We start from the raw sequence: 17,955 nt of genomic DNA, 5'->3' as shown, positions 1-17,955 counted from the left end.
GCCCCGGCACCCTACCAAGACGTTCCCAGCAGCATGGGGCAGACGAACACAAATAAGGCGGTTTAAGTACTAATGGTTCATAGTTATTGTGCTTGAGTGTGGCTTGGAGGCATAGGCATATAGTGATAGTGTTTTCCCAGCCATTTAGGTCGTTCCAGTGTTAAATAACAAGTGTGTTTCAAGTTCAGAATATGGCACAGGAGATAAAACACGTTGGGTGCATTAAGGTTGATATTTCTTTTCAGTGATAGGTAAACTGATCAAAATATTGGAAGACTGGAAGTTTCCTTTGATGATAACTGTTGTATCCACCCTCATGCTGGCCAGACTATGTCGGAGAGCCAGAGAATCAGGAAGTGAACATCCCTAACATTGGTACACAAAAGCCGTTTATTATTACTCCGCGATGGGTATGTATACAGATGCATATGACGCCTAATCCTGCTCGATGGATGGATGTTATGAGCGTACTTTTTGGAACGGGGTGGTGGGTTGCACCACCAAGCTCTTGTTATTATACTGCCGAATATGCTACCTAGGTTAAACAATAAAAAAGAAAAAAAAAACAATATGGACTCCCACAACTAAATTTTCTGATGCCCTTTTGTGAACTGTGCTTTTGTATGTCTACGTGTTTTGTAGTTTCCCTCCTTTTCTTCCACCAATCCTCCAATCACCTCTTACTAATCCCTAGTATGCTAAGGTGCATGCATAGCGCCATCTAGTTTTGCACAAGATAGGTACTAAATATCACAACAAGCAAACGTCTAGCAATTTCGTCAACACATCCAGTTTATTAGCTCCTCTTGACACAGACAGTACGTCTGTCTATATGCAAGGATAAATATGACAAAGTCAACAACATAAAACAGATTGCACAAGCATGCTAGCACATTATTCCACTAGTGCTTACCGACTATTTTCTAGACTACACATGCAATATCACATTGCTAAACTTGGATAGCTATGCCGTGTTATGCTGCAACGGCGCATTAAGATAAAAGGCACTAGAAAAAGGCAAATGATGGCACTGCATCTTTAAATTGAAGTAGACACCGTTCGTGCTACACAGAATGCACAGTTGCCAGAAAAGTTTATGGACCACAATAGCGGCAAGACAAAGCACGCATCCAAAGAGATGACAGCATATTACTGACACGGACAAAGAAAACGTGAACACAATTGCCTGACTGGAACACACCATTTAATTTCTGCATTTCATCACTTTGCATTGCGCTGTCATGATTTCAGAATGTAGTCTTAGTATGAACTGCCTACTATATTTGGCGACAGGATAATAACAGTACGAGATCACACTCGTGTTAGCACTTGTAAGAAGTGCTCTATTTTACAGTTTCCTGTTTGTGCGTCATTTGTCCATGGTAGTACATAGTACCTGTGCCTACAGCAGGGCAGCTCACAATTCAGCGATTTGCATTCCCTTTACATAGGTCCTTTAGCCCATGAACTTGCTGGCAATATTTTGAATGGGAACATTATTGAAATGAAAGCACAGCAGTAACAGTCAATGGCAGTAATGCTGCATGCTCCAGCTTGCAAAGAAATTCAGTTGCCAGGTGTGACTGTGAAAGGGGACACGTCAGCAGCACTGAAACAATCATTGCTGTTGGGCTTTATCTTCACACCTCTTCACTTGCCAACACCAAGTACCTATGCTGTCAAAGAATCTTCATAATTTATGGATTTCAGGATAGAGATAACGGTCTTGTACACAAGTAGAGTGTTCCCTTTTATGTTTTCCCTATTTGTACATGCACTTTCACATAATGAAAACACTGGGCATACTGGGCATGCTTGCTGAAAGGCTTGACTAATGTCAGAGCTAAAGTTAACACCACACATCGGTTATATTTTACAGCATAGCTTCATACACCAGTTAAAACTACAAATCGGACATTTGATGTTCTATGTGATTTGCTGTAGAAGAGATGTTGCAATATATCTCAGAGCTTGCAGAAGCTGTTGCACAATTTTTCTTAAAGGGACTGACAACCGATTTTTAAGGACTTAGTTTTTTATGGTGCAATGCAAATGTCAAACTTGGTAATGGTTACACTTGCAGTGATTACTTCCAAAAGCGTGTGGATGTTTTGCCAGCAAAATTTTTCCATCTGAGCAGCCTCTAAAACAATAAGAGTTTCCTCCAGCAACGCTGAGAAGTGAGAGCGATGGCGATAGCCCGCCTTGTAAATTGCGAAAGCCTACCATCTTTCTGCTTTCACAGGAGTGAGTGTAACTGTGGCTAACCGCCTAAATTTCAACCTTTTCAACCACTTTCGAAAATAAAGAAGCTGGTACAATAAGTTTGTGTTGCTGTACAGACTTTTCTTATATTTGTATAGCGTTTTCCCCCACGTATACGCCTACATCATGGCTGGCTGGACCCCGTCGTCGTTCTGTCAATAGACGAGCCAAGCCAACTTATCGAAAATGAAGGCAAAGGCAGTTCCAATTTTCTACTCGCTACAAACAAAGGCCTATCTGCACTTTGTAAATGAGAAAAAAATTTATAACAGGAAAAAGTGTACTGCATTTCAATACTATAAAAAGACTAGGAACTGCTTACACTAATAGAAGGTCACAGGATAGGCCTCTTATACATCTTCATGTTATTACCACGTAGGGTGACAAAGGTTATTTTAGCCTCTAAGATAGACAATCTCTTCATCAGTGTCTGTGGTGAAGTGTGGCAAAGAAAAAACTCTAGAACATGTTGAACAAAGTGAGAAAGCTTGGTTGATAATATAGTGAAGGGAAAGCATGGTTATGTGGTTAGCATCATTTGTGCCTTTTAGTTAAAGCAAACCTTTACAGTGAAGCAAGCTGAACACTTGTGCATGACACTCCCCAATCTTTTTTGCATTGCAAAGGCATATTACAGTCAAGGTTTTGAGACTGGCCTGTGAAGTTTGTTAAAGGGGCCCTGAACCACTCCTCGGGCTTGGTGAAATAACGTAGTCTGCAGGTAGCATACGCTGCTGTGAACATCTCGGCCAAGTTTTGCTGTCATACGCGGTAAGTGGAGCTTGCAAGCAGAGTGCGAAGTCGCCTTTCTCTCGAACGCTCTCTTTTCAACAGAAGGCCCTGTGCTCATTCTCTTCTAGACGCACTATTTTGTCACCCTGTTAGACGGATGCTATTGGCCGGTAGTTGACATCAAGCTGCACTCAGCTCCATGGCGTAGATGCTGTGGCTGCCACAGGGTGCCGCCATGAGTCCACTGTCTAAAGGCACTGTGGCTCGTTGAGGACAATCGCATTTGGCTTATGCTTAGCGTGTCGTAGCCACCAAAGGCAGAAGTCGTGGCGTCTATGTTAACATCCAAAATGAAATTTGAACTGTGCGCCACGGTGACATTTATAAGGCGGAGCGTTGTGGGCATGCCCCTCTACGCTTTAGCCTTTGTAGTGCAAGGCATTGAAGAAGGAATAGGAGCACAGGGGAGGCTGTGTTTGATTGCCAATAACTCAGCTTCTGCTGAACACATTGAAGTAATTTTTGTGGCAAAGTATTTGATATAGCCCATTTTCCCTTCAAATGCCTTTCTCCACTTCGATAAAATGTAGTTCAGGGCCCCTTTGAGCTAAGGTTGCAGTTCTTGCAGTATACAACAGTAACAGAAATTTGTGAATGGAAAGATAAGTGCCTGAAGAAGTCTTAAGGCAACTTCATGAACTGCTACAGTGCATAATAATAAGGGGCAGTGTCATGACACTGCTGGTACCTACTCTGAATAATTTGCTAGTGGTATGAGAGCATAGAAAAATTAACACAGATGCAAATGCCGTCTTTCTGGAGACAAAAGAGAGAGAGAGAGAGAGAGAGATGCAAATGAGAGAAAGGCAGGGAGGTTAACCAGACTTTTAACGTACAGTTTGCTACAATGTGCTGGCACAGATGATAGGGCTCATGAAGATAGCTGGATAAAATCTAAGTCAGGTCAATTTTCAGATGTCTGTATTGCTGATCCTGAACATAGCACATGCTCTCTTTGTAAAGACAGTCTTGATCTAAAGTTAACATGGCTAACTTATTTTTGTGGTGACAGCCATTTGAGTACAAAATATATTGTAAGCTAAGAAAAAACATACAAGATTGCTCCTAAGCAGAGTTGGCCATATAGTACTTTCAGTAGTCACGAGTACTGCAATTACTTTGGAATGTGCATGGAATGATAACATGAGAATAGTTGCGAACTGGGCGAGTTGGTTCACTGTAGAAAGGGCACCTAGAACGACAAGGAAAAGAAGGTCGGCAGAACAGGAGCGTGAAAGCATACTTGACTTATAAAACTGCTGCAACTTTCTTCTTTTTAAGTTTCTAGATGTTAATTTTTCAAAGCCACCAATAGAAAATCACACAATATGCTCGTCCCTACTTCAAGTGTGGTTGCAAAGAGGTCTTCACCAGCCAGCTTTAAGAAAAACAACTCCGACCTACTTATATTTATGTTGTGAGAAGATGGTTAATCCATGCACAACAAACTTGACGAAACTGGTACACTATTCAGTAAGCACTGATGCTTTTTTCCAATCCATTAGTGCTTTACGGTAACGTGTCAGCCGTGGCTTGACAATGAAAAAATTTGCTTCAGGTCAATTATCAAGTGCTGCCAAACAATGCACTCATAAATTTCAGCCCAGTTTTTCTCTTTTGCTTTTTCAGATGATCAAATTTAAAAAGGTTTTGCAACAGTGGGAAAGAATACAATAGCACTGTGAACACAGGAGGATTCACAGTGTACAGATTACAGTCGAACCACGTAACGAAGTCTCACTTAACACAAAATAGCTTTGTTATAACCAACATTCATAACAACATATATTCATTACATGCCCATACCAACAATAAACATTCTAGATTTACTTTGTTATAATTGATAATTTGTTAGGTCTGTGTTCTGTTGCGATTCACATCAACTCGTGTATAAAAGAATTCTTATGCAAACAGCCCTGAAGTGTGCAAAAGGTAAGAACAATGTCTAGTCCCCACATACGCGCAGTATCGAAAATACCAATTTACTGAAGAGTAATAATATCATGAAATTGAGGCACTATCTGTATGCAAGTTTTGTTCTCTCGAAGTAAGCAACACAAAAAGAGACTAGAAAACATAATTCACAGGTTTACATCACTGCTAGCCTTGTTGGTCACCACATACACAGTGTTTGGACCACTTCATTTTCCAGTGCAGTCATGTTCTAAGTTCAACAAAGGGTGTGCTTGCTACAATATTTTTCATTGTGTACCTCGGAGGAAAGAGAGATTTACCCCCGTATTCTAGCACAAGATAGCTGATCCTTGGCCTAGATGGTACTTGCTGAAAGACATATTTGCCGCAAAAAGAGTACACAAGAGATAAGGAAGACACATTGACGAAACAAAGGCAGCCAGTGCATCGTCAACATGTCACCTTTTAAGTGCAAATGATTTCTTGGCGAACATTTGCCACCTTAAGTGTACCTATCTAGCTGCCTATATCGTGGTGCTCTCATGGTGGTTTCGTTAACTTGGTATGTACTGAAATTGCCACAGTATGACAGGTGTGCATGACGAACATAAATGATAGGTCACGACGTGCGTGTCATAAAGGTCATGAAACAGCCGCCTACGTCCTGGTATGTACCAAAATTGGCATAGTATAGCAGGAGTATATGACGAACATAAATGATAGGTCACAGCATGAATGTCGTGACATGTGTGTCAGGTCATGAAACAGCTGCCTACATCTTGGTGCTCTCATGGTCATTTCGTTATCTTGGTAGGCTCCCCGCACACTGCTTCGCATGACATCGATTCCCACAGGGCGTGGGATCCACGGTTTTTTGTGTGTGCTCTTTTTGTGGTAGATACGTCTTTCAGTATGCTAGCGTGTTACTCTACGCAACACTTTACCTTGACGGAATTAGGTGGATGGCAGCCGAAGCGGTCGCTGTGCTTCATTTAAATAAAACATTAAATTCTGGGGTTTTACGTGCCAAACCCACTGTCTGCTCATGAGGCACACCGTAGCGGGGGACTTCAAATTAATTTTGACCACCTGGGGATCTTTAATGTGCACCCACTGCATGGGACATGGGCGTTTTTGCATTTTGCCCCCACTGAAGTGCAACCGCTGCGGCCGGGATTTAATCCCGCGACCTCGTGCTCAACAGTGCAACGCCATAGTTGCTACGCCACCATGGCGGGTCTCTACTGCGCTTCAATGACATTCCTTGATGATTCCTGAGCAAGAATTTCACAACCAAGTCGTCTCCGCCTCCACTAAAATGCAAGGAGTGAGGGTGGGTGTCACAGAAACAAATTACATAAGAGTGTCACAGAAACAGACTGCACTATAGAATTAAGCAGGCTACCGTTACTGAATGAAACAGCAAATGTCCCTCAGCCCATTGAGGAAACAACTATTAAGTTTCATTGAAAACAAATAATGTAGCACAAAGGGGAATGTAACTGCAGAATACAGTGACAGAAGCAGTCTCACTGCAAGTTTTCGGTGCTCCTGATTCTGTGGGAATCGCAGTTTTGCAGCTATGAGCCAACTGGTGCAATGCAAAACGGAGTTTAATTTCAAATGCATCTAACAGACTGATAAAAAGCTTGATACGCAAGACTTCACCGAGTAACCACTGTCAGAAAGACACAGTAAGTGCATCACAGAACGTCGTAGCTGCAGAGTTCAGACAGCTCCTCGTGATCCATGACATAGCTGTAGGCCAGGGGATCGGTGACGTAACGCTGTTTGACCCACTCCGATATGACTATTCCAGTCTGCAAAGACAAAGGTAGCATAGCATGACATTACGATTAGTTTTCACTAAGCTGACGTATGAAGCAAGCTGAAATGTCTGATTATGTAAAGATTAATAATTCAACATTCCTGTTTTAAATATAATGAAACTTCTAGGTACTGGTGCATGAAGTACATCTGTGAGGATGTTGCTTCTGTACGATCATACAGTATATGGCAACGCACAGCTTAAGAAGAATATGCAGTGGACAGCACTGAAGTATGGTCCACTCATAATAGGAACATCTAACCTGTAATAAAGCAAATATGATCGGAACAAAGAGCGATAATCGATGGCAGAATAATAACTGTGAGCTCCGTTAAAAGTGAGTTTCATACAGCTGAACACAAAAGTTGACAGGACAAGAGATTTGCGAAGAAGCTCAAATCCTGCGAAGCGTTAGAATACAGTAGCCTCAAATTTCAAAGTTTCAATCTGTAGTAGTTTTTTCTAGCCTACACAGTAATCCACTAAATCGAAAGCCTTAAAAGAGCGAGGGCACTGGTTCCACCTGTGTCCTGTAAATCTTTGTTGATGACTGTACACACAGCTGCCAAGGCTAGCACAACCAACTAGTACTTAGTAATTTATAGCAGAGAAGCTGCACTAAAGAATACTAATGGCGGGAGAGCAGTTGCCCCGTATGGTATCGGCATGGCAGCACAACTAGAAGTACAAAGGGCCTCTTCTAAATTGTGTTTTAGCTATGACGCACGTCGTTTGTGAGGAGCTACCAGTTTCTCATGCCAAGAATGCACTGTGTCGGCCGGTACGCACGAACCTGGAGATTCTTGAGCGAGTCCTCAAGGCTGGGAACGGTGACAAGGATGGTCCCCTTCTTGATGGTACGCCTCAGAAATTGCCACAGGGCCACTTGTTCTGGCTCGGGTGTAAAGAACTCAAACACATTGTTGAGGATCACAACATCAGAGCTGGAGACGAGCTCAGGTACCGTGATGACGTTCGCATTGACGACCTGCATGAGAGGAATGGACATTGAGACCCACGTGTCTACCTACTATCCAAGAAATCGTCATAAAGTATGTGACTATATTACGAGCAAGATGAATAAGGGGAACTGAGGGGCTTGCTGGCTAGTAACAACCGAGTGAAGCCAACAGACAATGAAGTCACTGAGGAAATCAAGTGTCTTACCTCAATTGAAATGAAGATGTCATAAGAAAACGGGGAATAAAAGTCGTACAAATTTTGCGGTGTTTCATGTCCTGAGACTGCAGAGTGGGTTCATGAGGGACACCGTAGTGAGGGCTCCAAATTATTTAGGCCATCTGGGGTTCTTTAAAAAGGCTAACTGCAACAAAATTTCATTTTGGATAAATTAGTTACAAATGAGTAGCATATACAATTGAAAGAATTTTGGCAAAGCTCCAGGTTCTTCCATTTTATTCAATCTCCAGGTTGTTCCATCAAGCCCAGTCGCATGCCCTAACGCTCCAGGGCTATTAATCATCCAATTTTCTTATTACAGTTGCAACTCGATTTAACGAAGTGATGACCACGCTCGAATTATTTAGTTAAATCTGGAAAATTGTAAAATCGAGAAAGGAATTTTTCGTTTCTTTGAAATCTAAAATTGTAACGTAGTGACACGAAAAAGCTACTAGTGTGGCATCGTATTTGTCGCTAATCCAGCCCTCTGCTGCATAAACCGTTAAATAACGACAGCAACCACCGCCGCCCCTACTGAGGCGGTATTTAGTCCTCAGTTCTGTGCATGGGCGTGGAGTGCAGCCTCGTCAAAATAAAGCTAGGGCCATGACTAGGGCACCTAGATGTTTCAACGCATTGGCTTTAGAGCACACGCTCTAATAAAAAATTGTGTCAAAATTTGAAAAAAATCACCGCTTTTTTCACTCATTTATTTTAGGGAAAACATTGCTAAATCAAGTTCGGCCAAGTTAGTTTTGTTAATTCAGTTTGATGACAACACTGAATCCTATGGGTACCTGCCGAGGAATGGAAATTTCTTCATTAAATTGGGAACTTCATAAAATCGGGTTTCATTAGATCGAGTTTTAACTGTAACAGCATTGAAATTGCACCCAAGCACACATTGCATGCACTTGGTGGTTAACAGATATGGCGCAAGTCAGAACATGTCTCCAAGATAGTACACACTGCGGGTGCCACCTAATCATTAGGAGGTCACACTAGGGAGCCACCCCAGTTTGCAGTATTTCAGGTGCTATGTTGTTTCTGGCGAGGAGTGAAGGCTGTGTCTTTTTCGGTTTCGTAAATGTCTACTTTAGCAAGTTTTTTATGATGTGCCCACTTGTATTTCAAAACGTGAAGCTTTGCACAGAGGCTACTTGACGTCTACACTATCTGAAGCTTTTTACATGGTCCAAAATTTAATTGCAGTTGGCCTTTAATGTGCACTTACATCTAAGTACACAAGTGCACTTTTGCATTTTCCCCACATGAGTTGCAATAGTGAGTAGAATGCGCAAAGGTCGGTTCAGCTCCCACTAGTAGCAAGTTGTAATTTCCTCCTTTCATTTCCGTTTTCCTCACTACTACTCTTCAGCTAAAAAAAAAAGGTACAGTTAATTTCCCCTATACTTTTGTTAGCTTCACTGTAAGCTTCATGTGGTTTGACTACGATAGTCATTTACGGAAGATAACAATCAGACCAACTTAACCCATAACAAAGCTATGTACGACCATGGGTGGACACTCGAGGTACATTCATGCCATAGCTGTTATGCTGTGCCCTGCTATCGACGGCGCATGTACAGCTGCACGCAGAGAAATGGTCAGAAAGTCTCAAAAGACACGATGTGTATTAGGTTGCAAAAACAACAAAGTGAAGTGGGCGCACCGTCATGCACCGTCCAATCGCCTCAGTGGCAGAGAAAGGGCAACGTTCTGCCTTCCACTGCTGGCATGAGCGGTGTTTGCCAGCACACTAGTGTTACTAGTGAGTTGCTGTGTGGATGCATGGAACGTAAAGCTAGCATTATCTAGTTTTTATGGGCAGCTGACTAACGCCGATGGTTTCCCATCAGTCTTATCGCGTGTACTGCCAAGGTGCAACGCCTGTGATGCCGCTGCTAGTGTTGAGAGATGCCTCATAGCTGCCAGGTTGTGTGCATGCACACTATAAGCACACTAACGTTACTGCTGAGCTACTGCGTGTACGCACTTGTCTAACTGAAGTGAATGTAAATGTAAAGCCAACATTATCCAATTTTCACTGGGAGCTGACTTACGCCGACAGTTTCTTGTTGGTCTCATCTTGTGCGCCATCGAGGTGCACCACTTATGACGCCGCTGTCAGCGTTGTGAGATGCCTCGTAGCTGCCAGGGCACTTTTCCTTTTTCCCAGCAGCAGTTGCCTTGCGTGCCGAGTCATGCCTTCGTGTAAATCCGAGGAGACCAAGTGCAGTGCTAAACCTTTTGCAAGCACCGACTTTGTTACCCCTGCCAATGCTTCACCCTTCAAGGGAAACTGGCTTACATTTTTTTGTTCCAAAACTTGATTGTTGTTGCAATAAGCCAACCTCTTGATCTTAAAAGATTACAAGATTTAGTTACTTTGAATGAACAAGCATAGCCGTGGTGCTGAATCTGGTAGCAAGGCAAGAAGAATTTTCAAAGTGAGAGCCTTAGATCTGTTTCAAGTTCGGGTTGTGAGGTACAGAAAATATCACGTGACCCAAGGAAGGCCATAAGCGAACCAAAGCATGTTCAGCCATGTATAAGAGATGATTAATGATTAGCTAAGTTAATTAATAATTAATTAGTGATTGGATTAAGCAGGATTAGGGTGAATTAGGATGTATGAAGTATGATTAAGGTGGATTAGCATGGACTAGGGCGGATTAAGGAGCATCAAGGTGAATTAGAGTACGCTTTACAAGGCTCTCGCCTTTGCGTCTCTTAAGCGAAAGCTAAGGACACCTGGGATTTATTTCTTAAATTATAAATAGTAAAAATGAAAGCTCTCCAACACTTGCACAATCCTCCTTGGGCAGTGCAAGTAGTGTCAACATTACTTTTGTGACACCCGAACATTCTGTGTGCAATGTCAGTGTACTGGTTGAATAAATGAAGTTACACTCCATTAGGGCGATATGGGCCGCTCTTGAGGTGAAAAGCACCAACGAAATGCTCCATAAATGCACAAAGGGAAATAATGCTCTTGCAATAGAGATCAACACACTACACACATTTACTTTAAACAGGATATGGGTATGAGTACAACAACCAGAAGGATAATAATAATATTTGGGGTTTTACGTGCCAAAACCACTTTCTGATTATGAGGCACGCCGTAGTGGAGGACTCCGGAAATTTTGACCACCTGGGGTTCTTTAACGTGCACCTAAATCTAAGCACACGGGTGTTTTCGCATTTCGCCCCCATCGAAATGCGGCCGCCGTGGCCGGGATTCGATCCCGCGACCTCGTGCTCAGCAGCCCAACACCATAGCCACTGAGCAACCACGGCGGGTAACCAGAAGGACAAAGTTGAGCTTATGTTCACCTTGATTCTGTCTTCCATGTGAAAATGCTTGACGGCAGCTTCTTGAATTTGGCACAAGTCAGGATTCATCTCAACACCAATAATTGGATTAGCTGGTGTAAATGCATGGGCCTAGAATTACAGAAAAATATGAACTGCTTGCAAATTGCATGTGCAGGTTTAATGTACACACATGCAGATGCAGCACTTGCGCTCAGAAAGAAAGAAAGAAAGAAAGAAAGAAAGAAAGAAGGAAAGAAAGAAAGCAGTTGAGACCCTCTGTTAAAAGAGTTCTGATGCATAACTTCAAAATTGGGGGTATGCTATCACATGCTTCCTGCATGTAAAAGGGTGACACTTAGCAACTCTAAATGTGGACTTCGTGTCATTGACATTATTGTGACATTGTAACACACAGAAAAATTTGCTGACATTATGTAGCAATAAGACCCCCTCCCTCCCCAACAATAAATTATAAAAACAATATAGAAGAATCAAGCTTTAGTTCCCATTTAACTATAGAGAAGAGCAAAGAACATCCACAAAGAAACGGCTTAAAAAACCCTCAACCCCTTCACAACATACCGTACAACAGCAAGGCAGCGTAGAAAAACATACACACTCAATAAAATAATGAAAAAAAAAGTTAAAGCAAAGGCGTGACATGTCACTGCACAAAGATACACACTGCAGAATGCAGAAACTTGTACTCAACAAATATTTTATCTTTTAAGGTATACTGTGCGTATTTATCAACAAGAACCAAGCAATGTCAACCACAAGATAAGATTTATAAGTTTGGCAAATGCTTTAACATTTCAAAGTAAACAATCCAGAGGATATCATCACAAAGTATGTAGAATATGTACTGAGATATATCACTATAAATATAAGAGAATTAATAAATGCTTCCTGATAAAAAATAATACATAAACAAGAGTGCTTCACACCTTTCTCCTGGCTGCGCTTGAGAACTTAGAGAAACTTAGATCGAATCAAAGCTTAATAAAAAGCGCTTGTCTTCGTCTGTCATTTCTTCTTGTGTCCGTGTTTTTCTGCGCTATCCAGATACCATTCCATGATGATCGACCAATAAGCTCATATTGCCACCCTCGTTTTCATAAAAGGTTCAGTGGCACACAATGTGCGAGCCCCCGCCTCAATTCATAGAACGCACAACTGGCTCTCGTCAATTTAGCACGGTCATCTCTCGTACATTGACCAATCGACAACTTTTACCCTGGTGACATCATGTGCAGCGGCCTGCTGGTGTTACGTGGTGTGAAGGGACTGTGAAACGCCAGCAGAGAGGAGCATACAGTTGGTGAGAGTAAAAGTTTAACAGAAAGGAGCGCAAGTTCAAAAAGCCTTTTTGTACTCCTGGTTTCCCCATGGCTCGTAGCGCTGCCATTTTCATGAAAGATGATCAGCATGGTACACTGTATGCAATGTGCACATTCACTTAGAATGAGTAAAAAAGTGTTAGAGGTGGTTTAGAGGCCTTAGGGCAAGCACAGAAATGCGGAAAATGAAAGTGGGTTGTCAGAAATGCCACGTGAAACTCACAGCATAGAGCATGACGCCCAGCCTGGAGCCCACATCAAGTACGGACTTGTCTTTCAAGTATGGCAAAATCTCTCTGAAAATGAATTCTGCTCTGCGAGCTGAGGCAGAGTGCGAAATGAACGCTGCAAAATAGAAAAAAGAGCAAGGGATTTTAGAACTGGGGCTCAAGCTGCGCCATAATTTTTTCAGAGACCTGTCAACCTTAACAGCTGAGAAATACTGCGGTCGAAGCCAAAAAATACTAGATATTGCTGAAAGATACTGTAATTGTTTTAATATTGAACTTATATTAACTGCACATTTAAGAGACAAAACAACAACAGAATTTGTTTTCTAGGGATGATGTGAACAGGAAAACTGGTTGAGTCACAGGAAAATGAAGAGTCCATGAAGTTTTTTCTGAAGCATTCACAGAATGGAGGCTGAAATTTTAGTTGCTGCTATGCAGTGGTTCTACGAGAGAATGGCACTGTTGCTGGTAGGTCAGAATAAATGAGGGCATATGAAAATTAGCCTCTGAAATATCACTGGAAAACTGCATTTGTATTTAAAATGAACATTCCCCTAAACTGTTCACAAATGAAAAACAAATTATTGCTGTCAATACAACCATCGTAAGCAAGATAATATCATTTTACAATCATCGCAAAAGTTGTAAGGTATGTTTTCAGGTAAAAGTCTCACCTAGACCCCTTGTGACATGCCATTGTGGTGGTCTGGTATGCTAAGACAAGACCTTGGATGCCAATAAATGCTGGGCGCTTCAGTGATATTTAAAGAACAATGTAGTAGAGATAAGAGTGTTACTTCTTTTGTAACATGTTATATGTTTACGGACGTAACAAATTATGTGGTAACCACTAAATGACCATTTAATTAACCAGGAGTTGTCAAATAAATTTTCAATTAATTATTTTCAGAGTATATGTTACAATTGCTGAACTGAACCATGTTAGCGCTCAACACCGATGTGGCCGCCCATCTCTACAGTGTGGTAGAGATAAAAATGTCACTCTTTCAGTGGCATATTATTTGTGCCTAGGGCATTACAAATTATGTGGTAACCGCTAAATGACCTTTTAGTTAACCAGGAGTTGCTGAATAACTTTTAAATTAAACATTTTCAGAGTACATACCGCAATTGCTGAATTGAACCAAGTTAGCACTTAAGACAGGCCCATTTAGCTGGTATCCTGTTTTTAACACATCTGCTAAGTTGTGGTGAAACGCACTGTAATTCCGGTACCATGTTTAATATAGCTTGTCACTTGTAACCCAGGTTACATTCATAATATTGTATCGAAAAAAACTAGGGTCCTTTGTTTTTGCATTTTAGATTTGTTTAAAATTAGATGTTATTTCTAAAAAGTAAAACCCAGAAGAAATTGGGATTTTTGTTGGCTGGTAGCCCAAAGTTCCAGATTTCCCTGGTAACTTTAACAAACAATAATGCAGGCAATAGTCTCCTTTTGGATACAAATATTTTATTTAAACAAGCACAATCGCTCACGGGAACATATATGCCAACCTAGAGCTGCTTGCAAGTCATAAGGTGAACTTACTTATGCAAATTTTCATTCGCAGGCATTATTAGCACTTTTTAAACAAACCAAAAAAGATAAAGAATAGGAGCATGCTTGGCGACCTATTGCTTCATTCCTTTCGCTGCCCTTTATTAACAAAGGAAAAAAGAAAGAAGCACACCTAGTGATTCTTATGTAGATGCTTCGCGAGAAGGTTTGATGGCTGTAATTAGAAGCCCTTATTGGCGTACATCATTTGCATTTTAGTAATTGTTGTGTCCATCCCAGACTATCAGGGCTTTGAATGTACCTTAATCGGGAAAATGCCCTGCCAACATTACAACTGCCCTTTGCAATGCAGAGAAACATTAGTGCTGTGTTCATTAGGTTGAGGTAGTGGGCAGTGGCACTTCTCGGGGCATCGTTCTTAGCTCATCCTTTTAAGAGTGCACTTCGGCATGAACATAGAGGAGGAGAAATAGGTTTAACTCAATTTTCATAAAACTTTTTCAAGTTGCAAAAACAGGGAATTATAGCCTTTTACCTGAAAGCGAAGGACATTGAAAATAACCTGTATTTTATTCTATGTTCCATTTTCTAGAAAATGGCACATCAAGACATAAAAGCAGTGTTAAATTGTCACATCTACTGCTAACAGATTTGTTGGACTTTACTCGCTTTAACAAACACAGCTTTCATATCATGATTAACAATTCCATATTTTTTGTTTATACTTCACAGAATAATGTGAAAATAATAAAAAAAAAGGCTATTTATAACGTGACCATGTATCACTCACTGTTATGTCACTTACTGAGGGGTGCTGTCTCATGAGAACCACAAGCTTTACAGTAGTTCCGGCTGAGTTTTCCTTCTTCAACCAACTCATCAATGGCTTGGTCATCATAAAGGAATGCATCAACGTGTACAGTCGTTGCAGGGTCACAGTCTGCATTCTAGAAGATAAAGTCATGTGGTGCCGATTCAGTGGGTAAGAAAATGAGTCTTTCAGTGGGATAACTTGCAAGTGAACTTGTGAAGTGCGTGTCCAAGTGAATTACCAGTACTGTGGTGTTTTCTTTCGAAAGATATATTATGCCAACCTACATTGATAGCTTACACTTGTGTTGCCAATAGATCGAGCTTACCATGAGACAATGTTTGTAAGCCAGATAAAAAAAAAAAAATTAAAGGTAGTTGCGGACACATTGGAATGTCAATTTTGAGAGCATGTTGATTTGAAAGCGCAACAAGAACAGAGGCAAACACACAAGTAGACAGGATTTGTTCTGTATACTTGTGCTTCTGCCTCTGTTATTAATGTTGTGCTTTCAAGTGAGTGGGCTCTCAAAATTAACATGAAGCAACTAGCTTCATTTACTGCCACAGGCCACCTCCTCATGATGGCATTAATATGTCAATATATGCTCGGTGCCAGTCAAGTGTCTGCCGATAAAGATTATATTCCATACAAAAGGAGCAAATTACTCTGGGACCCTTCGTGGACCTTTCCTGCATAAAAAGAGCCCAGATACTCGAAAATATCATGTGCGCTGATGTCATATGTGCCACTGATGTCACATGTGCAACAGTTTGCATAAAAAATCTGAAATGAAAGTATCTGCCTCGATGATATGAGCAAAGAATAGAATCGAAGCACCATTACAGAACACAGCAGCACATGGCTTTTTTAGAACTTCTTAGCAATTGCACTGAGAATTCGTGCCTTCATCTGCATTTTTTTTTATCGCACACTTTTTTGTTTAGCTTTTCTTGCCTCATGCATAGTTTTCTTTGTCTGGCCTTTTTTGCTTGCAGTACGACTTTCTGTCAATTTGTACAAATTATAGCATTTTACAATAAACCTCAGCTGGAAATCTGCGCTTCTCCTTGTCTGGTGTCATCTTGTTTTCTCACGCCACGCTATGTGCCCTTGCAAAAAGAAAAAAATACGATGGAATGCCAACCTAGCCATATCTGCCACCCTTCTAAATTGCACAAATCTTGCACTATTCTCACATTGCATGGGGTTTGCCATAGTGCAATAAATGCTGCTGCATTTAACAGGTGAGGCTACAAGCATAAAGAACATTCCTGTACATATACAGATACACAAAATAAAAATAAATATGTAATTCAAATACCTTACCTCTCCCTTTTTTGGCACAATTATGCTTTCAGAAGGAAGAACTGCATTTCCGGGTACAACGGTCCTGAGGTACTCGGAGATTTGGCTCAGCTTGTGATGAGCTTCGGCCACCTGGTGGCCTGCACAGTCTAAATTTTGAGAGGAAGTTAGTCCCCGATACACAAGTCAAGCTGCAAACACTTAACAGTGACTTCTAACTGTAGCAAAACCAAAGGAAGGCGAGAGGGTGCACGCAAGGCTACCTATAAACCTTACGAATGTAATAGGGGCAACCAGCTCAGTGGAGGAAATGGAGGGGCTTGCCAAGTTCTGCTTCCAACGCAACATTTGCTCGCCAAATTTTATGAAAGATTGATTTATGACGGCAGGACGTATATCCGCGCTCTTCTTAGAGACATCGCCATTAACGTAATTTATTCTTCACGGGGCTTAACGTCCCAAAGCAACTCTGGGGCTCTGAGAGACGCCAAAATGGAGGGATCTGGATTAATTTTGACCACCTGTGGTTCTTCAACAATCACTGAAATCTAAGTTCACGACCGTTTTTTTTTCTTTTTTTTTCCGCGTTTCGCCTCCGTTGAAATGCATCCGCCGAAGCCTGAAATCGAGTCAGCGACCTCGCGCTCAGCAGCAGAAGGCCAAAGCAACTACATCATCATTCACGAAGTGACTAATGCTGATGAGACACATTCGCTCTTCTGCACACGGGATTGTACAGATGTCGTTCACATTATGCACACGAATGTACAGCGGGACAGACGCGCACAATTAGAAGTATTTGCTCTGAATTATTCACAGTGCGGTAACAAACAGTTACGAGCCCAATAAACGTGGCGCGCTCATTTCGCACTTCTAAAACTAAACTCCGGTAGCGCCTCATTTCTCGACATTAGAAAGTCAGATATTTGCCAGTCCATTTGACGACTTACTTGCCGTCAGGTATCTCCTCTGTATCCAAAGTATGAACTCTGCTGAGTTTGCAGGATCGATTTGGTCGAGGAGCTGATCAAATTTATCTTGCGCCTGCTCGAGATTCATATTGCTAGTCAGCAGAACTGCCCCACCCACGACACCACCGATTTACTTAATCGCAATGCGTGCAAGTCACCGAAGTCACGTTCGCTTGTGTTTCCTGCGTTCGGCTATTTATGCCGATTAGCGATGTGTAGCACCATAGTGTCATAGGCAAACAGGTGTTGTCAGACAGATATCCTGCGCAGTTCTGTGACCCGCAGCCTTTCACTATAAATTACCGCTATCTCCTTACTGCCTGCCTGTCGCGTGCACCTAGGATCAGGTCATGTGAAGGATTTTTGTGCGACCATTGTACAACATATAGGTGTTCAGCGATTTAGACGCAGGCGTGTTTTCGACGCTACCTATTACTATACACCTCTCTACACGTTTGGGCCGAGGAT

At 41.7% G+C, this 17,955-nt stretch overlaps 1 protein-coding gene across 1 annotated transcript; it reads right to left on the bottom strand.

Annotated features, from left to right (window-relative positions):
- Window positions 1–6,566: 6,566 nt before the first annotated feature.
- On the bottom strand, window positions 6,567–17,756 carry LOC139056291 (uncharacterized). The gene is made up of 7 exons (XM_070534395.1): window positions 17,467–17,756; window positions 16,538–16,665; window positions 15,203–15,344; window positions 12,866–12,987; window positions 11,321–11,431; window positions 7,593–7,787; window positions 6,567–6,791 (listed from the first exon to the last, which is right to left on the bottom strand). The coding sequence occupies exons 1-7, from the start codon at window positions 17,573–17,575 to the stop codon at window positions 6,675–6,677; spliced, it is 924 nt and encodes a 307-aa protein (XP_070390496.1). The 5' UTR covers window positions 17,576–17,756; the 3' UTR covers window positions 6,567–6,674.
- Between the last annotated feature and the right edge of the window lie 199 nt (window positions 17,757–17,955).

This window comes from Dermacentor albipictus, chromosome 2 (assembly GCF_038994185.2).
Source record: "Dermacentor albipictus isolate Rhodes 1998 colony chromosome 2, USDA_Dalb.pri_finalv2, whole genome shotgun sequence".
NCBI classification, from domain to species: domain Eukaryota; kingdom Metazoa; phylum Arthropoda; class Arachnida; order Ixodida; family Ixodidae; genus Dermacentor; species Dermacentor albipictus.
The sequence above is the reverse complement of the archived record's forward strand: the minus strand, read 5'-3'. Positions and strand labels throughout refer to the sequence as shown.

What these genes read in the sequence shown, in the direction of transcription:
- LOC139056291 (XM_070534395.1), bottom strand. Translation starts at nt 17,575, where the DNA reads ATGAATCTCGAGCAGGCGCAAGATAAATTTGATCAGCTCCTCGACCAA. An exon ending in GAGGAGATACCTGACGGCAA is followed by an intron (nt 16,666 to 17,466) that starts GTAAGTCGTCAA and finishes CTCAAAATTTAG; the next exon opens with ACTGTGCAGGCCACCAGGTG. An exon ending in ACATGGAAGACAGAATCAAG is followed by an intron (nt 7,788 to 11,320) that starts GTGAACATAAGC and finishes CCTCTCATGCAG; the next exon opens with GTCGTCAATGCGAACGTCAT.